Source organism: Hyperolius riggenbachi, chromosome 7, assembly GCF_040937935.1.
Source record: "Hyperolius riggenbachi isolate aHypRig1 chromosome 7, aHypRig1.pri, whole genome shotgun sequence".
Classification (NCBI taxonomy): domain Eukaryota; kingdom Metazoa; phylum Chordata; class Amphibia; order Anura; family Hyperoliidae; genus Hyperolius; species Hyperolius riggenbachi.
The window spans coordinates 298,480,864-298,503,405 of record NC_090652.1 but is presented as its reverse complement, the minus strand read 5'-3'; the positions used below and the strand labels follow the sequence as shown (position 1 = coordinate 298,503,405).

The window sequence follows — 22,542 nt, the reverse complement described above, 5'->3', positions numbered from 1 at the left end:
TTCGGTCCTATCTTGGCTGGCCCTGAGGTTCACAGTTCCTTGACATGCCCAGAGGTTTCTCTTGTGCCAGTGTGCCCAGATGTGCTTTGTGTGCCAGAATGCCCAAGTGTGTCTAAGGAGTTAGCATACTCGGATGCTTCCTTAGGGGAGACATGTTCTGATGTTGCCAGTCTGCCTGCATGCCCAGAGATGGTTCTGGTCCCTGAAAGCCCTGATCTTGATGTTTGTCCTTGTAACCCTAACCCGGGAATTGCCATAGGTTCCATGGGGATTCTTGATAGTTCTCCATGTGAGCCTAAAGGGCGTTCTGACCTGTTGGGATCTCTTTGGAGCTTTAAAGTGTTCTGGGAGATCTCTGAGGAAGCTTGTCCTGGTACCTTGGACTGGTTCAACAGTGGGTTTTGTGTTGGTAAAGACAGTTCCGGTGGGCATTGCAAAGGCTTTGGCATTTTTGGACGGTCCCTGGAAGGCAGTGGGTATCGCTAAGAGAGCTTCGGGGGGCTTTCTTCTGGAAATCATGGTTCTGATGGGTGTCACACTGAGACTTGTAGTACTGATGGGCATGGTTCTGTAGGTTCTGGTTCTGATGGGTCCAGTCTTGTGATGACTGATTCTGGAATTTGGTCTTGCCGGGCTGTCCCGGTCATCATGAATTATCAGTTAGGTTGTCTCCGTGGGAAGGTCAGTTTTGAGAGGCATCTGGTATCCGCCTTTAAGGGCGGGGGTACTGTCATGATCGCTGCTGCAGCAGCCGGTATTGCTGGAAGTAGTAGTGCTGCAGCTCAGGCAGTTCTGATCTCTTTCCATGCAAGCTGCATAGCTTTGTCTGCCTTTCCCTGCTGTCAGCTTGTGACTGATTATCATTCACCTGTGTGGGAATCTGCATGTCTGCTCCCATTGGATGACCTTAGTATAAAGATCTGCTTCCTGCAGGACTCCTCGGGTTTTCATAGCTTCAGTTTAAGCCTGTCTTGCTGTCGCTTCAGCCCCAGATCGTGTTTCTTGTTCTAAAGATACTTTGCTGGTCTTTGCATCATATATTGGTTCATTGCCAATATATATGCATACCAGCACGTTTATTATTTTCCTTGTATTCGTGTTACGTTGATACATCAGTGTCGCTGATGTATACGTACACGAACTGTTTATATCCTGTGTGCAGTTAGTCAGCTTTCCAGCACGTTTTGGTAGGTTGCACGTATCGTGATCACCCGTGCTGAGTTAGTTACCCTGCTCCTGGTTCTGTTTGTGGATTGCGTTCATCTCTGCGAAGAGATAACGAATCCTTCTGAATCCTGTTCTGTTACCGTTTGTGGATTGCGTTCATCTCTGCAAAGGGATAACGAATCCTTCTGAATCCTGTTCTGTTACTGTTTGTGGATTGCGTTCATCTCTGCGAAGAGATAGCGAATCCTTCTGAGTCCTGTTCCCTGTATTACTCCTGTCCTAGTCAGAGTTCCTGCTTATGTCATATATCGGTTCATTGCCGATATATACATATGTTAGTCAGACGTTACAAATAGTTTCATTGATAGCTGTAATTGTAATACGCTAGGAAAACATACTTATTGTATTTTTGTCTGTGTTACGTTCATCTATCTCGATCCTGCTATTTCCTGACTATCCTGTCCTGTCTTTGTGAGGCACGCCATCGCTGCAACGCATTGGCTGCCTCATTCCAGTCTGTCTTGTTTTGGACGCTTGCTGTCACTAAGTAGCGGCTAGCTAGCAAGCGTTCATTCTGTCTACCTGTCCTGATCTCCTCAGTTCTGGTTTATGCGCTCAGCGCTACCTTGCGCTGAGACGTTATCGCAAAAGTATTGTTTGTGGCTGTCGGATCTGCACCGGCTCTGTGTGCCACAATCTCGTATTGGAGTCAGTCCTCCCCTCCACTATACTAGGGATAGCCTGTTTCCTTGTGCTAGTGTGTGTACCTCCTTCATGTCAGCTCATGCGTTGCATGCTGACTGTGGAGAATACACCACCAAGCCTTACACTTACCCACCCTGTTTTAACCACTTCACCCCAAGGGTGTTTTTACCCTAACGGACAAGAGCGATTTTCACCTTTCAGTGCTCATCCCTTTCATTTACCAATAACTTAATCACTACTAATCACAATGAAATGATCTATATCTTCTTTTTTTCACCAATTAGGCTTTTTGGGGTTGATATTTGTTTTCAGTAATTACTTTATTTTCTATGCAGTTTAAAGGGAAAAACAAGGAAAAAATGAAAAAATACACTATTTCTCCAATTTCATTCCTTATAGTTTTAATATAAACACTGCTACTGTGCATAAAACCCACACATTGTATCTGCCTATTTGTCCTGGTTGTCACAAGAGTTTCATTATGTCCCTAGTGCAAAGTATGGTGACAATATAGTATTTGGAAATAAAGGTATATTTTTTCTTTGGTGTTTTTTTTTTTACTATTTTCACGTGCACATGCACAGGAATGCACATGCACGCGTGGGAGCGTGCACGTGCACGTGCACAGCGGCAGCAGCACTGTCTGACTTATAAAAACGTCCTGGAACCATGAAGAGGCTCTAGCAGGACGTTTTTATAAGTCAGCTTGTCATTAAGTGACATTAAAAGAACAGGCAAAATGGTTGTGATTTCATGAGGGCAGCCATCTTTTTGGTTGAAAGGAGGTGACAGGGAGCCTGAGACACAGTTCCAACTGTTCTGTGTCTTGATCACCCCCTCCCAGTTGCTAGGCAACGAGAACAACATCATCATAAATCCCATCATGCTTTGCACAGTATCAGGGGGAAAATGCCTGGGCAGTTTTCTTTGGTGGGGCGGAGCTTGGCTTCTGTGCAGCCAAAAACGAGTCTTGGATAAGAAAAATAAAGCTCTGATGCTATTAAACTGTTAAAGAAAAATCAAGCCTTTTTAGTGCTGCTGAGTAGATTTTTAGTCTGGAGGTTCACTTTAACTTCCACTTGACAAAACTTTTAACAACCATGAATTCATTGCAGTAACTGACAGGCAAGCAACCCAGAGTGGAAGCGGGAAAAAAGGGCGCATGCCGCTAGTGGACAAAAAGGGCGCCGCCATTCACTCTCATAATAAATAGCGTTTAATGGGCGCCGAGCAGGAAAAAAGGGAGCAGGACATAAATAACGTTTACAACTGGCGCCAGGAGATTTTTAATGATTTATAAGTGTGCTTGTGGTGATTTACGTTTATAAAATGCACCCGTGCCGAATAACGTTTATAAAAATACTAAACATATTTATCTTATTTAACTAATTAAAACATTATTTAAAGTTTTATCCCATACTGTTTGTAAAACATTATTATTCACAAAATAAAGCGATCAGTACGTAACGTAAATTGCAAAATATTTTTTGCATCCACAATTAGTAAAACATTATTATCCACATAATAAAGGGGGGTCTTAGGTTTAGGCACCACCAGGGGGGTCTTAGGTTTAGGAACCAACAGGGGGGTCTAGGGGTTAGGGGTAGGTACAGGGAGGGTTACTTAGGCACCAACGGGGGGGTCTTAGGTTTAGGCACCAACAGGGGGGTCTTAGGTTTAGGCACCAACAGGGGGGTCTTAGGTTTAGGCACCAACAGGGGGGTCTTAGGTTTAGGCACCAACAGGGGGGTCTTAGGTTTAGGCACCAACAGGGGGGTCTTAGGTTTAGGCACCAACAGGGGGGTCTTAGGTTTAGGCACCAACAGGGGGGTCTTAGGTTTAGGCACCAACAGGGGGGTCTTAGGTTTAGGCACCAACAGGGGGTCTTAGGTTTAGGCACCAACAGGGGGGTCTTAGGTTTAGGCACCAACAGGGGGGTCTAGGGGTTAGGGATAGGTACAGGGAGGGTTCTGTGTAAGAGTAGGCTTAGGTAAAGTTTTCATAAAATTTTAGTAATAATTACTAATGTTTTACAACACTTATTACGAACGTAGTTATATTTATATCATCGTTATAAAGAATATTTTCAGATTTTATTATAAGAACAAACCGTAAATGAAGGTTATTCACAATAATATAGAATTATAACAATTAAACATATATTATTGTTTTTTTCATTAACGTAATTATAAGTTTACCTTTAGAAACAGGGAAGAATAACGTTTTCACAATTTCTGACTTCATAAACATTATTTAATGATTTATAATTTTGTTAAACCTTATTTGTAAACGAAATATAGCACACTATTTTTAAAAACCCTATTAATGATTAATTATTATTTAGAGTTTACACCCCGCGCCCTTTTTGTCCGGGCGCCCTTTTTGTACGTACGCACCCAGAGTAGATAAGTAAGTAATAAGTTACAGTTGACATTGCAATATGGGCGGGGAGGAAGTGGCAGTTCTTCCTCCCCTCTACACGTCCATACTTCAGCCCCCTCCACTCGCAGCTTTAGTTCCCCTTATGATTTACTGCACACAGCAGTCGGCGGAGCTGCGCTGTGTGCAGGCTTGTGATAACTGAGGTCGGATATCCTTCTGACCTCAATCACCACAAACCCGCACACAGCACAGCTGCCCTGAGCACTGAGCACTGTGTGCAGTGCAACATAAGGGGAACTATAGCGGCGAGTGGAGGGGGCGGGACTAAGGATGGGTAGAGGGAAGTGAAAAGATTCCACAGAGGTCCGATACACACAGGAAGTATAGAATAATATCTCCAATGTGAACACTGAACAGCAGTAACAAAGCCAAATTTATTTCTAACCTCTTTCCAAACTATTTAAAGAAGACCTGTAATGAGAAAAACCTTCCCTGGGGGGTACTCACCTCGGGTGGGGGAAGCCTCTGGATCCTATTGAGGCTTCCCCCGTCCTCCTCAATCCTCCCGGAACGGCGGGGATGTAAATATTTACCTCCCGGGCTCCAGCGCAGGCGCAGTATCGGCTCTCCGCCTCGGAGATAGGTGAAAATAGCCAATCGCTTTAGGGCCGCTCTACTGCACAGGCGCACGTCTCCCATGCCTGCGCAGTAGAGCGGACCCGACGGAGATCAGGTATTTTCGCCTATCTCCGTGTGGAGAGCCGCAACAGCGCCCCCGCTGGAGCCAGGAAAGGTAAATAAATCAGCGCTTATCAGCGCTTGTCAGCCTTGTCGAGAGAGGATTCCGGGACACTTCGGGGGAGCCAGCGCTGAACTTCCTGTAGCTACAGGGGTGGGGGAAGCTTCATTGGGACCCTGAGGCTTCTCCCTCCAGAGGTGAGTACCCCCCAGGAGACATTTTTTTTTTTATTACAGGTTCTCTTTAAAACTAAAAAAAAAAATTTATTTCTTGGACTAACATTTAACATAAATTAAGGAACGTTCCACACGGAGGACACACATTCACAGCGCAACATCCGATTCCTTACCTGCCCAGTTCCTGTTTGTACAACTTTCACTCCTGTCTCCGACTGCAGATCTGACTTCAGAGCAACTGCAAGACATTAAGGGTAACCACACCAGTCAGCTTTATGTCATTTATTGATTTTTTCAACTTTTTATTTCAGCCAGCTGAAAAGGTCATCGAAATCCAACCACAACATATTGGGATCTGCAGCTGTGCCCGGCCTCTCTGCTAACTGCCTCCTCTCACCCACTTCTGAGGAGTCATGCTGTCTGCTCTACTGTATATGATGATTTGCTCTTTGCTCTTCTCATGCTTGCTCAAGAGATGGTATTGAACACACAGAGCAGCTATCTTGTCTCTGCACACAGGGAAAAGACAACAGTAACCTGCCTGCCTAACGTGACCCCCTTCCTGACAATTAACCCACACCCCCCTGCCTAATATAAACCACTTCCTGACACCTTTCCCTATCCTCCCTGCCTAATATAAACCCCTTCCTGATGCCTAACCCTATCCTCTATGCCTAATATAAACCACTTCCTGATGCCTAACCTTATCCTCTATGCCTAATATAAAACATTTCCTGATGCCTAACCCTAACCTCCCTGCCTAATATAAATTACTTCCTGATGCCTAACCTTATCCTCCCTGCCTAATAAAAAACACTTCTTGATCCCTAACCCTAACCTCCCTGCCTAATGTAAACAACTTTTTGTCACTTAACCTCCCTGCCTAATATAAACCACTTTTTGACACCTAACCCTAACCTCTCTGCCTAATATAAACTACTTCCTGATGCCCAACCCTGTCCCTAACCTCCATGCCTAATATAAACCACTTCCTGACGCCCAACCCTGTCCCTAACCTCCATGCCTAATATAAACCACTTCCTGACGCCCAACCCTGTCCCTAACCTCCATGCCTAATATAAACCACTTCCTGATGCCCAACCCTGTCCCTAACCTCCCTGCCTAATAAAAAGCACTTCCTGAAGCCTAACGCTATCCTCCCTGTCTAATATAAACCACTTCCTGATACCTAACCCTAACCTCCCTGCCTCATATAAACCACTTCCTGATCCCTAACCCTAAGCTCCCTGCTCAATATAAACCACTTCCTGATGCTTAACCTTATCCTCTATGCCTAGTTTGGCATACCTCAAAATCTAATGGTGCAGTTCTACACTGCAATTATCAAATCCACCATAATATCATCTATGACTGTATGGTTCAGCTCCTGCTCAGCATTAGAAAAGGGGAGGCTGCAGCGCATCATCCGAACAGCAGAAAGGATAATTAGCTGTAGCTTACCTTCCCTGCAGGATCTTTACGCTAGCAGGTGCAGAAAGAGAGCAACCAAAATTGCCTCTGACCCCTCTCACCCAGCTCACTCCATCTTCCAGCGCATGCCTTCAGGAGTAAGATTCCGGTCAATGGCTACCAAAACCTCCAGACACAGGAACCGCTTTTTTCCTCAAGCGGTAGCCATACTTAATGCTGAACCACGTTAGTGCTGCTAGGACTTGATAGTAATCAGCACAGAACTGTAGATGAACAATTCTCACATTGCTTACTGACACTATACTTGCATAAATGTCCTTGACTTGTAATATACACACTGTCTGTCCTTGTATTGTTTTTGTTTGCGTTTGTTAAGCAACTGCCAAGACAAATTCCTTGTAGGTGCAAATTTACTTGCCGAAATAAAATTGATTCTGATTCTAATATAAACCACTTCCTCATGCCTCACCTTATCCTCTATGCCTAATATAAACCACTTCCTGATGCCTAACCCTATCCTCCCTGCCCAATATAAACCACTTCCTGATGCCTAACCCAACCCTCCATGCCTAATATAAACCACTTCCTGATGCCTAACCCTAACCTCCATGCCTAATATAAACCACTTCCCGATGCCTAACCCTAACCTCCCTGCTCAATATAAACCACTTCCCGATGCCTAACCCTAACCTCCCTGCTCAGTATAAACCACTTCCTGATGCCTAACCTTATCCTCTATGCCTAATATAAACCATTTCCTGATGCCTAACCCTAACCTCCATGCCTAATATAAACCACTTCCTGATGCCTAACCCTATCCTCCCTGCCTAATATAAACCACTTCCTGATGCCTAACCCCTACCCTCCATGCCTAATATAAACCACTTCCTGATGCCTAACCCTATCCTCTTGTAATGATCGCTGCTGCAGCAGCTATTGCTGGAAGTAGTAGTGCTGCAGCTCAGGCAGTTCTGATCTATTTCCATGCAAGCTGCATAGCTTTGTCTGTCTTTCCCTGCTGTCAGCTTGTGACTGATTATCATTCACCTGTGTGGGAATCTGCATGTCTGCTCCCATTGGATGACCTCAGTATAAAGATCTGCTTCCTGCAGGGTTTCCTTGGGTTTTCATAGCTTCAGTGTAAGCCAGTCTTGCTGTCGCTTTAGCCCCCGATCGTGTTTCTTGTTATAAAGATACTTTGCTGGTCTTTGCATCATATATTGGTTCATTGCCAATATATATGCACACCAGCACGTTTATTATTTTCCTTGTATTTGTGTTACGTTGATACATCAGTGTCGCTGATGTATACGTACACGAACTGTTTATATCCTGTGTGCAGTTAGTCAGCTTTCCAGCACGTTTTGGTAGGTTGCACGTACCGTGACCACCCGTGCTGAGGTAGTTACCCTGCTCCTGGTTCTGTTTGTGGATTGCGTTCATCTCTGCGAAGAGATAACGAATCCTTCTGAATCCTGTTCTGTTACTGTTTGTGGATTGCGTTCATCTCTGCGAAGAGATAACGAATCCTTCTGAATCCTGTTCTGTTACCGTTTGTGGATTGTGTTCATCTCTGCGAAGAGATAGCGAATCCTTCTGAATCCTGTTCTGTTACTGTTTGTGGATTGCGTTCATCTCTGCGAAGAGATAACGAATCCTTCTGAATCCTGTTCTGTTACCGTTTGTGGATTGCGTTCATCTCTGCGAAGAGATAGCGAATCCTTCTGAGTCCTGTTCCCTGTATTACTCCATTCCTAGTCAGCGTTCCTGCTTATGTCATATATCGGTTCATTGCCGATATATACATATGTTAGTCAGACGTTACAAATAGTTTCATTGATAGCTGTAATTGTAATACGCTAGGAAAACATACTTATTGTATATTTATCTGTGTTACGTTCATCTATCTTAATCCTGCTGTTTCCTGACTGTCCTGTCCTGTCTTTGTGAGGCACGCCATCGCCGCAGCGCATTGGCTGCCTCATTCCAGTCTGTCTGGTTTTGGACGCTTGCTGTTGCTAAGTAGCCGCTAGCTAGCAAGCGTTCATTCTGTCTACCTGTCCTGATCTCCTCAGTTCTGGTTTGTGCGCTCAGCGCTACTTTGCGCTGAGACGTTATAACGAAAGCATTGTTTGTGGCTGTCAGATCTGCACCGGCTCTGTGCGCCACAATCTCCTATTGGAGTCAGTCCTCCCCTCCACTATACTAGGGATAGCCTGTTTCCTGGTGCTAGTGTGTGTACCTCCTCCACGCCAGCTCATGCGTTGCATGCTGACTGTGGAGAATACACCACCAAGCCTTACATTATGAAAACCCCATTACCAATCCCCATTGTGGGGGGGATTCCCAGAAAGTATGACACTGTTAATTATGGTTCCTGTTCCTTTAAGAAATTTGAAGAACTTAGCTCTGAAACAGAAAATGAGTTTTTCTCTGAATGTGCCAGGTTCCTGGCCAATCCTAATCTCCAAGCGACTCCTGTTTCAACCTGGGCACTCCAACTAAGTTATATTTTGTTTAACCATCTTAGCGGTATGGACGAGCTCAGCTCGTCCATCACCGCCGATGGCTGCCGCTCAGGCCCTGCTGGGCCGATTTTGTTCAAATAAAGAGCAGCACACGCAGCCGGCACTTTGCCAGCCGCGTGTGCTGCCCGATCGCAGCCGCTCTGCGGCGATTCGCCGCGAGCAGCGGCGAAAGAGGGTCCCCCCAGCCGCCTGAGCCCAGCGTAGCCGGAACAAAAAGTTCCGGCCAGCGCTAAGGGCTGGATCGGAGGCGGCTGACGTCAGGACGTCGGCTGACGTCCATGACGTCACTCCGCTCGTCGCTATGGCGACGATCTAAACAAAACAAGGAAGGCCGCTCATTGCGGCCTTCCTTGTTTATTCTGGGCGCCGGAGGCGATCGGAAGAACGCCTCCGGAGCGCCCTCTAGTGGGCTTTCATGCAGCCAACTTTCAGTTGGCTGCATGAAATAGTTTTTTTTTTAATTTAAAAAAAACCCTCCCGCAGCCGCCCTGGCGATCTTAATAGAACGCCAGGGTGGTTAAAGGGGAATTATTCCAGTGGGCATTTGATGTTCTCAATCATTCCGATTTGAAAGAAAGACCGCTGGAATTTCTAGCGTTTGTGATCCATAACTGGTTGCGCATAGATCCATTGCCTTTTCCTCTTAATGAACTCCTGGCAGCAGGTCAATCAGCTACTCCTTCAATTGCTTGCAAAAATGTTCAGCAAGCAGAAGGTGTTACTGATAATTTTCCTGCAGCCTTGAATAAATCACCAAGAACAGCAGGGAAAACAGCAGGGTCTAAGGCCAAACGCAAACGTTCTAAGAAACGTGTCCGATCTGCAGAGTCGTTATCCTTAGCGACTGAGACCTATAATGAGATTCTGCCATTAACAGATAATGAAATGCAATTGTCTTTCAGGGGAGTTAAATGGACTTATGAAACTACTAATGAACTTTCCTCCCTGGCTAGGGAAAATAAAGATTTTTGTTTAAAAGAATTATCTGAGTATGATTATGAGGAGATATTACAGAGTATTGAACAAATCAACTTATTTGTGAAGCAAGGGAAGTTTGCATACACTACAGTTCAGCACTTGCTACAGGTATTAGAGATTCTTAGGAATAAGGAATCTGCCAATCACCTGCTAATTAACCCAATATATGTCCCTGCTACAATCATATCTGCAAACCATGATCTGCCTGTTAAGTATGCTTGGAATCCTCCATTTGAGAAAGGAGAGATGGAAGCTCTGGTCAATGAATGGAAGAATGATTCAAGTTCATTTTGTCAATTTTACAGTGCAAAAAGTGAATTGGTATTGAATGCATGCATTAAGTCTGCCTATAACCTAATAAAAACTGGTGTGTGTGGGTATGACTTTGTGGCTCCATTGATTGATGTGTGGGAACTGATTTTGGATGATTTTTATGTGACTCCGAATTCGCAAATTTGGCGTTCTGACCCGCCTGCTTCAGCACCTTTGGCTGATTCAGCAGGTGATTCGGAGCTCTTTTTGTGTGAAATTGAAGTTCCTGCAATTCCACCCTGTACCATGGATAACTCAGTGTTACTTACCAGTAAAACAGAAGCCACTGATACATTCTTAACCTTGCCCTGTGCAAATTTCTCAGCAGAGAATCCAGAGGTCCTGCTGACTTCCGAGTCCAGCCTAGCCAGTACTCATGACTCTTTGTTCAGTGAAACAGACACCAGAAAAATCTTGCCTGTCTCTGCAAACACTCCTGCAGAAATTACCTGTGTTAATAAAGTTCAACTCCTGTCTGATCCAGCAGATGCCAATAGATGCACTACATCAGTTTCCGAGTCCAAGCAATCCTGTCTAGAAACCTCAGAACCCCAGCATCTGAATTTTCCAATTTTACAAATGAATGGTGATTCAGATGCGCAAACATTGTGTCTTGATCTTCCTGTTTCTACACCTCGCTCTAGTTTCGTGAATAGCTCAGAGCATCTGCTCTGTGAACCTGAAATCGCAGAATTATTACCTTGTTCAGAAAATGTTCCAATAAATTTGCCCTGTACCATGAATTGTGCAGTAGATCTCTCCAATGAAACTCAGGTCACAGAATCATTATGCTGTCCAGCAGGTGCTTCCATGGTTTTGCCCTGCAATATGGACTGTTCAGTGATCCTGTCCGGTGAAGCTGTGGTCGCAGAGTCTTATGCTTCACCCAGTACTTTGGATATTTCAAACCCTCTAGCAGAAGGGTCTGAGGCACTGCTTACCTCAGTTGGTGTTGCAGTAATATTCACTTGTCTAGCAGCTGTTTTGGAATTACAGTCTGCTCTAATAAAACTTGGTGAATTTCTGCCCAGCAAAGCAGAAGCCATTGAAATATTGTCCTCGTCAGCAATTGTGTTAGATACCTTGCCCTGTACACAGTCTGATTTAACCAATGTTGAGTCCCTCTCCAGTGTTGTAACAGCCGAGGAACTCCAGCCCTGTCCTCTGAATGTTTCAGAAGTCTTGCCCTGTAACATGGATAATTCTGATTCTCTGGTCAAAATAATAGAAATCTCAGAATTTCAGTCCGGTCTGATGAGTGTTCCTGAAACCCAGCCCTGTGTCCTGAAAGATTCTGGTTCTCTGGCCGCTGTGGCAGAGGTTCCAGAGTCCCCTTCCTGTCCAGGGAATTCCTCAGTTTTGCCTAGTCCAGTGGGGGCTGCTGCAATACTGACTTGTTCTGCAGCGCCTCATGAGCTCCAATCCAGTGTATTAAATGAGTCTCTGTCCAGTCCAGAGGTAGTTGTGGAGTCCCTATCTGGTTCAGTGCATACATCAGAAGATTTGTCCTGTCTTGTTAGTGCCCCTGAATCTGATTTGTTACTGACTTTGCTGGAATCAGCGACATCTAAGTCTGATCCAGCATTCTCGTGTAAAAGTCCAGTAGTTGCGAAGTTTAGTCATGATGATTTTTTTTTGGCCAGTCCTGGTTTTGGTCCTGTCTTGGCTGACCCTGAGGCTCACAGTTCCTTGACATGCCCAGAGGTTTCTCTTGTGCCGGTGTGCCCAGATGTTCTTTGTGTGCCAGAATGCCCAAGTGTGTCTAAGGTGTTAGCGTGCTCTGATGCTTCCTTAATGGGAACACGTTCTGATGTTGCCAGTCTGCCTGCATGCCCAGAGATGGTTCTGGTCCCTGAAAGCCCTGATATTGATGTTTGTCCTTGTGGCCCTGACTCGGGAATTGCCCTAGGTTCCATAGGGGTTCTTGATAGTTCTCCATGTGAGCCTAAGGGGCATTCTGACCTATGGGGATCTCTTTGGAGCTTCAAGGTGTTCTGGGAGGTCTCTGAGAAAACTTGTCCTGGTGCCTTGGACTGGTTCAACAGTGGGTTTTGTGTTGGTAAAGACAGTACCGGTGGGCATTGCAAAGGCTTTGGCGTTTCTGAACGGTTCCTGGAAGGCGGTGGGTATCGCTCAGGGAATTTCGGAGGGCTTTCTTCTGGAAATCATGGTTCTGATGGGTGTCACACTGGGGCTTGTAGTACTGATGGGCAATGTTCTGTAGGTTCTGGTTCTGATGGGTCCAGTCTTGTGGGGACTGATTCTGGAATTCGGTCTTGCCGGGCTGTCCCGGTCATCATGAATTATCAGTCAGACTGTTTTGTTGGGAATTTCAGTTTTGAAAAGCGTCTGGAATCCGCTTTTAAGGGCGGGGGTACTGTAATGATCGCTGCTGCAGCAGCTATTGCTGGAAGTAGTAGTGCTGCAGCTCAGGCAGTTCTGATCTATTTCCATGCAAGCTGCATAGCTTTGTCTGTCTTTCCCTGCTGTCAGCTTGTGAATGATTATCATTCACCTGTGTGGGAATCTGCATGTCTGCTCCCATTGGATGACCTCAGTATAAAGATCTGCTTCCTGCAGGGTTTCCTTGGGTTTTCATAGCTTCAGTGTAAGCCAGTCTTGCTGTCGCTTTAGCCCCCGATCGTGTTTCTTGTTATAAAGATACTTTGCTGGTCTTTGCATCATATATTGGTTCATTGCCAATATATATGCATACCAGCACGTTTATTATTTTCCTTGTATTTGTGTTACGTTGATACATCAGTGTCGCTGATGTATACGTACACGAACTGTTTATATCCTGTGTGCAGTTAGTCAGCTTTCCAGCACGTTTTGGTAGGTTGCGCGTACCGTGACCACCCGTGCTGAGGTAGTTACCCTGCTCCTGGTTCTGTTTGTGGATTGCGTTCATCTCTGCGAAGAGATAACGAATCCTTCTGAATCCTGTTCTGTTACTGTTTGTGGATTGCGTTCATCTCTGCGAAGAGATAACGAATCCTTCTGTATCCTGTTCTGTTACCGTTTGTGGATTGCGTTCATCTCTGCGAAGAGATAGCGAATCCTTCTGAATGCTGTTCTGTTACTGTTTGTGGATTGCGTTCATCTCTGCGAAGAGATAACGAATCCTTCTGAATCCTGTTCTGTTACCGTTTGTGGATTGCGTTCATCTCTGCGAAGAGATAGCGAATCCTTCTGAGTCCTGTTCCCTGTATTACTCCATTCCTAGTCAGCGTTCCTGCTTATGTCATATATCGGTTCATTGCCGATATATACATATGTTAGTCAGACGTTACAAATAGTTTCATTGATAGCTGTAATTGTAATACGCTAGGAAAACATACTTGTTGTATATTTATCTGTGTTACGTTCATCTATCTTAATCCTGCTGTTTCCTGACTGTCCTGTCCTGTCTTTGTGAGGCACGCCATCGCCGCAGCGCATTGGCTGCCTCATTCCAGTCTGTCTGGTTTTGGACGCTTGCTGTCGCTAAGTAGCCGCTAGCTAGCAAGCGTTCATTCTGTCTACCTGTCCTGATCTCCTCAGTTCTGGTTTATGCGCTCAGCGCTACTTTGCGCTGAGACGTTATAACGAAAGCATTGTTTGTGGCTGTCAGATCTGCACCGGCTCTGTGCGCCACAATCTCCTATTGGAGTCAGTCCTCCCCTCCACTATACTAGGGATAGCCTGTTTCCTGGTGCTAGTGTGTGTACCTCCTCCACGCCAGCTCATGCGTTGCATGCTGACTGTGGAGAATACACCACCAAGCCTTACACCTCTATGCCTAATATAAAGAACTTTCTGATGCCTAACCTTATCCTCTATGCCTAATATAAACCACTTCCCGATGCCTAACCCTATCCTCCCTGCTCAATATAAACCACTTCCTGATGCCTAACCTTATCCTCTATGCCTAATATAAACCACTTCCTGATGCCTAACCCTATCTAGAGTTGGGCCGAACGGTTCGCCGGCGAACCTGGTTCGCGCGAACCTAGGTGGTTCGCGTGCGGGTACCGCACGCGAACTTTATTGCGGAAAAGTTCGCCCCATTGCGGTTCGCCCCATAATGCACTGAGGGTCAACTTTGACCCTCTACATCACAGTCAGCAGGCCCAGTGTAGCCAATTAGGCTACACTAGCCCCTGGAGCCCCACCCCCCCTTATATAGGCAGGCAGCGGCGGCCGTGGCCACTCGTGTGCCTGCATTAGTTAGAGTAGGGCGAGCTACTGCAGTCTCTCATAGGGAAAGATTAGTTAGCCTTAGCTTGTCCCTGGCTGCATACCTGTTCATTGATCCTGCCACTGCATACCTGTTCATTGATCCTGCCACTGCATACCTGTTCATTGATCCTGCCACTGCATACCTGTTCATTGATCCTGCCACTGCATACCTGTTCATTGATCCTGCCACTGCATACCTGTTCATTGATCCTGCCACTGCATACCTGTTCATTGATCCTGCCACTGCATACCTGTTCAGTGATCCTGCCACTGCATACCTGTTCATTGATCCTGCCACTGCATACCTGTTCTGTGAACCCACCACTGCATACCTGTTCTGTTCAGTGGACCCGCCACTGTATACCTGTTTAGTGAACCCGCCACTGCATACCTGTTCTGTTCAGTGGACCCGCCACTGTATACCTGTTCAGTGGACCCGCCACTGCATACCTGTTCTGTTCAGTGAACCCGCCACTGCATACCTGTTCTGTTCAGTGGAGTTTGGTGTGTCAGTGTGAAGCAGTACCTTAATTACACTCCCTGATTGATGTATACACATGCAAGATGTTTTAAAGCACTTTAGGCCTGTCATTTAGCATTCAATGTGATTTCTGCCCTTAAAACGCTGCTTTGCGTCAAATCCAGATTTTTCCCGGTGACTTTTGGCGTGTATCCCACTCCGCCATGCCCCCCTCCAGGTGTTAGACCCCTTGAAACATCTTTTCCATCACTTTTGTGGCCAGCATAATTTTTTTTTTTTTCAAAGTTCGCATCCCCATTGAAGTCTATTGCGGTTCGCGAACTTTAACGCGAACCGAACCTTCCGCGAAAGTTCGCGAACCCGGTTCGCGAACCTAAAATCGGAGGTTCGGCCCAACTCTAACCCTATCCTCCCTGCCTAATATAAACCACTTCCTGATGCCTAACTCTATCCTCCCTGCCTAATATAAACCACTTCCTGATGCCTAACCCTATCCTCCCTGCCTAATATAAACCACTTCCTGATGCTTAACCCTAACCTCCCTGCCCAATATAAACCACTTCCTGATGCCTAACCCTATCCTCCTTGCTTAATATAAACCACTTCCTGATGCCTAACCTTATCCTCTATGCCTAATATAAACCATTTCCTGATGCCTAACCCTAACCTCCATGCCTAATGTAAACCACTTCCTGATGCCTAAACCTATCCTCCCTGCCTAATATAAACCACTTCCTGATGCCTAACCCTATCCTCCCTGCCTAATATAAACCACTTCCTGGTGCCTAACCCTATCCTTTATGCCTAATATAAACCACTTACTGATGCCTAACCTTATCCTCTATTCCTAATATAAACCACTTCCTGATGCCTTACCCTATCCTCCCTGCCCAATATAAACCACTTCCTGATGCCTAACCCAACCCTCCATGCCTAATATAAACCACTTTCTGGTGCCTAACCTTATCCTCTATGCCTAATATAAACCACTTCCCGATGCCTAACCCTATCCTCCCTGCTCAATATAAACCACTTCCTGATGCCTAACCCTATCCTCCCTGCCCAATATAAACCACTTCCTGATGCCTAACCCAACCCTCCATGCCTAATATAAACCACTTCCTGATGCCTAACCTTATCCTCTATGCCTAATATAAACCACTTCCCGATGCCTAACCCTATCCTCCCTGCTCAATATAACCCACTTCCTGATGCCTAACCTTATCTTCTATGCCGAATATAAACCATTTCCTGATGCCTAACCCTAACCTCCATGCCTAATATAAACCACTTCCTGATGCCTAACCCTATCCTCCCTGCCTAATATAAACCACTTCCTGAAGCTTAACCCTAACCTCCCTGCCCAATATAAACCACTTCCTGATGCCTAACCCTAACCTCCATGCCTAATATAAACCACTTCCTGATGCCTAACCCTAACCTCCATGCCTAATATAAACCACTTCCTGATGCCTAACCCTATCCTCCCTGCCTAATGTAAACCACTTACTGATGCTTAACCCTAACCTCCCTGCCTAATATAAAACACTTCCTGATGCTTAACCCTATCCTCTATGCCTAATATAAACCACTTCCTGATACCTAACCCTAACCTCCCTGCCTAATATAAACCACTTCCTGGTGCCTAACCCTATCCTCCCTGCCTAATATAAACCACTTCCTGATGCCTAACCCTATCCTCTATGCCTAATATAAACCATTTCCTGATGCCTAACCCTAACCTCCCTGCCTAATATAAACCACTTCCTGATGCCTAACCTTATCCTCCCTGCCTAATATAAACCACTTCCTGATGCCTAACACTATCCTCTTTGCCTAATATAAACCACTTCCTGATACCTAACCCTAACCTCCCTGCTCAATATAAACCACTTCCTGATGCCTAACGCTATCCTCCCTGCCTAATATAAACCACTTCCTGATGCCTAACCCTATCCTCTATGCCTAATATAAACCACTTCCTGATGCCTAACCCTATCCTCTATGCCTAATATAAACCACTTCCTAATGCCTAACCTTATCCTCTATGCCGAATATAAACCACTTCCTGATGCCTAACCCTATCCTCCCTACTCAATATAAACCACTTCCTGATGCCCAACCCTGTCCCTAACCTCCATGCCTAATATAAACCACTTCCTTATGCCTAACCCTAACCTCCCTGCCTAATATAAACCACTCCCTGACGCCCAACCCTGTCCCTAACCTCCATGCCTAATATAAACCACTTCCTGATGCCTAACCCTATCCTCCCTGCCTAATATAAACCACTTCCTGATACCTAACCCTAACCTCCCTGCCTCATATAAACCACTTCCTGATCCCCAAACTCCCTGCCCAATATTAACCACTTCCTGATAACTAACCCTAACCTCCCTGCCTTATATAAACCACTTTTTGACGCCTAACCCTAACCTCCATGCCTAATATAAACCACTTCCTGACACCTAACCCTGTCCCTAACCTCCATGCCTCATATAAACCACTTCCTTACACCTAACCCTAACATCCATGCCTCATATAAACCACTTCTTGATTCCTAACCTCCTTGCCCAATAAAACCACTTCCTGGCGCCTAACACTAACCTCCCTGTCTCATATAAACCACTTCCTGACGCCTAATTCCCCTGTCTAATATAAACCATTTCCTGATGCCTACCCTTAACCTCCCTGCATTACTTCACACCATGACTGTGGCCCTTTAAATGCCAGAGAGTTTACATATTAATGCTGTTTACCAATTCATAACTACAGAGTTCCTCCATTAAACATGTATGATGCCATGTATTATAAATAATTGATGAATGCGTCTTAAACAGATTACAGCCTCTAAATCTAGGCCCATGGCCAAAGTGATCAGACTTTATCTAAGATCCATATTACATCGTTATTTAATAGCATTAACTAGACAGTTTATAGAAACAGAGCTCCCAGTGTTTACACATTAAGTCGTCATGCAAAAGGAGCTACAGCAACGCCGTCTAGTGTCAAGTAAGCGGTACTACATCATGTAAGAAATGAAAACACAGTACTGTACACAGAACATTTATATCACGCTTATCCCCTGGCCGATTTAACCTCCCTGGCGTTCTGAGTCCGTGCTGCGCATGGCCGCGGGAGTTTTTTTTTTACCTAATTTTATTTTCCCATGTAGCTAGCCTATCGCTAGCTACATGCTTCCCCCCTCCCTGCTCCATCCCTCCCACCCTTCCGATCGCCGCCGGCGTGAAGACCCGTCCGGAAATCCCGTTCTGAACGGGATTTCCTTTAGGGCTTCCCCTGTCGCCATGGCGACGATTGTCCTGACGTCATCGACGGAGTCCCGATCCACCCCCAGTGCTGCCTGGCACTGATTGGCCAGGCTGCGCACGGGGTCTGCGGGGGGGCTCTTTTGCGTCGGGTAGCGGCGGATCGGCGGCGATTGGAGAAACACGCAGCTACCAAAGTGCTAGCTTCGTGTTTAAAAAAAAAATAATTATTCAACTTGACCCACCAGGGCCTGAGCGGTGACCTCCGGCGTCTCTGGACGAGCTCAGCTCGTACAGAATGCTAGGGAGGTTAAACCACTAAAAAAGTATGCAGTTAAAATCTGACAAAATGGACAGATTTTGGACTAGTCCATCCCCTCATACCGGTCTCTCATGGTTTTCAACAGCATTTCCTGAACAGCAGTTTAACTGCAAAAATAGTAAGCTACCAGCCAGCCTCCCTAATCACTTGCACACTATTTTGTCTGTTAGACTTTGCAACTGCTGTACAGGAAATGCTGTTGAAAACAAAGAAAACCCTGAGAATCGCCCATGAGGAGATGGACTGGCGCAAAACCTGTCGGTTCTGTCAGATTTTAACTGCCTAATTTTTACGCGATAGTGGTCCTTTAACGTGCCAGAGCTGCAGCCACGAAAGACCAGGATCATTTGGGAGCCTTGCCCAAGGTCTCTTTACTGTTTTATGTACTAACAAAACTAGGGAAAACAACATTCATACTTGCCTAGAAAAATTAGTTTTCCTTTATAGCACCGGATACCTCTGACTTAATGTACAATTGAAGTGAGAAGAATATGGAGGCTGACATATTTATTTCCTTTTAAACAATACCAGTTGCCTGGCAGCCTTGCTTGTCAATTTGGCTGCAGTAGTGTCTGAATCACACCAGAAACAAGCATGCAGCTAATCTTATCAGATCTAGCAATAATGTCAAAAACACCTGATCTGCTGCATGCTTGTTCAGGGTCTATGGCTGAAAGCATTAGAGGCAGGGGATCAGCAGGATAGCCAGGCAACCGGTATTGCTTAAAAGGAAATAAATATGGCAGCCTCCATTTCCCTCTAGTTTCAGATGTCCTTTAAGGTGTCCACACACGATACAATTTTTACATTGCAGTTTCATTCAAGAATTTGGGCCAGTTCCCACATGTAAAGAAAATGCACCAGTTACTCCAGGACTCCCATTGGTCTGTTTCATGTCTAAACGGGAAACCCAGCCAGTGTTCTCCACAGAATTTTTTTCCCATCCGGGTGGCATGAAAAAGTAGCCGGGTGGGGCGAGATGAGAGAATGCAGGGCCGGGGCTTCTGTGAGCAACTCTGCTTATAGCATAGGAGGAGGTGAGCCAATAACAGCCGGGTGCTCACCAAAACTAGCCGGGTGGAGCTCCAGGCTAAAAGAGCCTGGGGAGAATACAGTCAGCAGTATTAGGCTTTTGCCGGGGCTCCCGCTCATATTGCGGTGCTTGTGGGCACGTTAGAGCAAGGGGACGCAAAAGCAATGAAAGTCTATGGAGACTGACACCTTTTGCGGTGCTGTGGAAGCATCTGATCCGATGCAAGGGCAACAGCGCATTACAGCAAGCACTCCACTTAAAGAGACACTGAAGCGAAAAAAAAATGATGATATTATGATTTGTATGTGTAGTACAGCTAAGAAATAAAACATTAAGATCAGATACATCAGTCTAATTGTTTCCAGTACAGGAAGAGTTAAGAAACTCCAGTTGTTATCTCTATGCAAACAAGCCATTAAGCTCTACGACTTTCAAAGTCGTGGAGAGGGCTGTTATCTGACTTTTATTATCTCAACTGTTATTGTACTATTTACTTTTCCTCTGCCAGAGGAGAGGTCATTAGTTCACAGACTGCTCTGAAAGAATCATTTTGAATGCTGAGTGTTGTGTAATCTGCACATATTATAGAATGATGCAATGTTAGAAAAAACACTATATACCTGAAAATAAAAATATGAGAATATTTTCTCTGTTGCTAATCTTCTAGTAATTATTCATAGTACACAACCAATTCACTATATCATTTTTTTTTTTTGCTTCAGTGTCTCTTTAATGCACAGTGGGTTAATGGAATTTATGGGGGACGTAGTAAGTGTAAACACCAGAGACAGGGAGCGTCGGGCTTGCATGCGTGGACCGACTGGAATCCCAGTGATGTACTTTCTGCCCAGCAGGGAGTATGTCACTGAACGGGAGGCGGGGCTATGCATATGAACCTATCGCTGCACTCTACCGCAGGGTCATAAGATTACCGTTTTTTTGCATCGCAGTGGGATGCGGCAGGAGCATTGCAATGCAGCGTAAAACTGTCCTGGGACTTTAGTCAGAAACACCTGATGAGCTGCATGCTTGTTTCGGGTCTACGGGTGAAAGTATTAGAGGTAGATCATGAGCAGGGTTGCCAGGTAACTGGTATTGTTTAAAAGGAAATAATAATGGCAGCCTCCATATACCCCTTTTATTAGGTGTCCTTGAAGTTACTTCATATTTGTTTTCAGTTTCCTGTGACCTGATTAAATGGAACTAAAGAGAAGTGGTCGCTGTGGGCATCTCAATAAGGCCCCCTTACCTGCGCGATCTGCCACATCCGCCAGAGTCAGATTCTGGCGATTTTTTCGGATCCTGAAAGTGACGGCTGATCCCGACACGCTGCAAAGAAAAAAACGGGAGATTTCAAGAACCGAGTGATATCATAAACAGCAACATCAATCTTATTATGCTTATAAATATTTTAAACAAGTAGAGAAAACACCTTAGTGAAAATGTGACGATAACAGCATTAAAGTGGAACTCTACCCAAAAGGCTTCTTATATCTTTGGATAAAGTGGGAAAAGGCTCGAGCCTCTGTGAGTTTTCTGTTTCTGAACAGTTTTTTATAGCTTTCTTTTTAGCGGTCTGTCACAGTTGGTAATTCTCTAGCTTTCTGCTCAAGTCACAAGTGTAGAAATAAATAGCTTTCCAAATCCTAACGCAGATGATAGCGGGGGCTTAACTTCAGGGGCCCCTGCTACTGCAGGGGGCGGGGCAGAGCTATAGGGAAGCCCCCAACTACGACTTCACTCCCTCTGATAAAGGGGTCCATCCTTCAGATCAGGTGTTTTGATGATTTGTAGTTACGCCGCTGGATGTCAGTAATGTTTTGCCTGGAGTAGGGAACAGGTTAAAGCGGACCCAAACCAAACTGTTTTAATATTTAGTTGCACCACACTGACACATACAAAGATAAATAAACACTCCATCAAGCCTATGAGCATTTCAGTGCATGCTTTTCACCCTTCTCTTTTCATAACTAGGGTTATACAGGTGGCAGCCATTACTTCATAGCTTAGTAGGAGCTTTAGATCATGGGTGTGTTTGTCATCAGCTACCCTCCCTCACAAGGGCGTCTTCTATGTGAAATCTCACACAAGCTGAGATCACCTCCCCTGTGACATCATCAGTAGCAGCCTGTGTTTTCTTTTTTATCTCCTCCACCAGTCTGCTGGATTCTGTCCCAGCAATATGAAAGGAAGGGAGGGGTTCCTCCAATAAATGTAAAATATTTTATATTCGTCATCATGCAGCTGAAAAAAGGCTGCTATTTATTATTATAATTTAGAATATAGATTTTGTTTCTGAAATCTTGTATTTTTAATTTGGGTCCACTTTAAAGTTTATTGAATTAAGAGCAGGCATTGTATTTGAAATATTCAGCTCTGCACTAGGCCTAAGACAAGAGAAAAGGTGCACAAAAGGTCAGTCATTTTACCGGTGCTAACTCCAGGAGAGCACTGTCCGTTACTCTGTTAGCGCCATGCTTGTTACCAGAATAACATGTGTTGCTATGGTAGCATTCAGTACCATGGCAATTCATACTTTACCCCAGTAATGCGTGTGGTACTAATACAGTAATAGACATTGCTCCTCCGCCTGCACGTGGCAAAATGACCAGCCTTTCCGGCATCAAACCCAAGGAGGTTTCTCGAGTCCAACACTTCCTAGTAAAAAGAGGCAAGAGAAAGGCGTAAACTGAACAAACAGCTCTACCCAACAGGTAAAACTCAAAGTGGACTTCTAGTGGAGATGTTCATTTTTAATTCTGAACAGAGTAGGGATGTGTTGATTCCAGCTGCCCTCA

At 45.2% G+C, this 22,542-nt stretch overlaps 1 protein-coding gene across 2 annotated transcripts in view; it reads right to left on the bottom strand.

Moving 5' to 3' along the window:
• Nucleotides 1–22,542, bottom strand: part of PTPRN (protein tyrosine phosphatase receptor type N) — a 160,091-nt gene that overhangs the window by 61,555 nt on the left and 75,994 nt on the right. For both annotated transcript variants that reach the window (XM_068246034.1, XM_068246035.1), the window contains 2 exons: nt 20,994–21,073; nt 5,343–5,407 (listed from right to left, as the gene is read on the bottom strand). In XM_068246034.1, the coding sequence (XP_068102135.1) occupies nt 5,343–5,407; nt 20,994–21,073 (145 nt within the window). The remainder of the gene's footprint in view (nt 1–5,342; nt 5,408–20,993; nt 21,074–22,542) is intronic.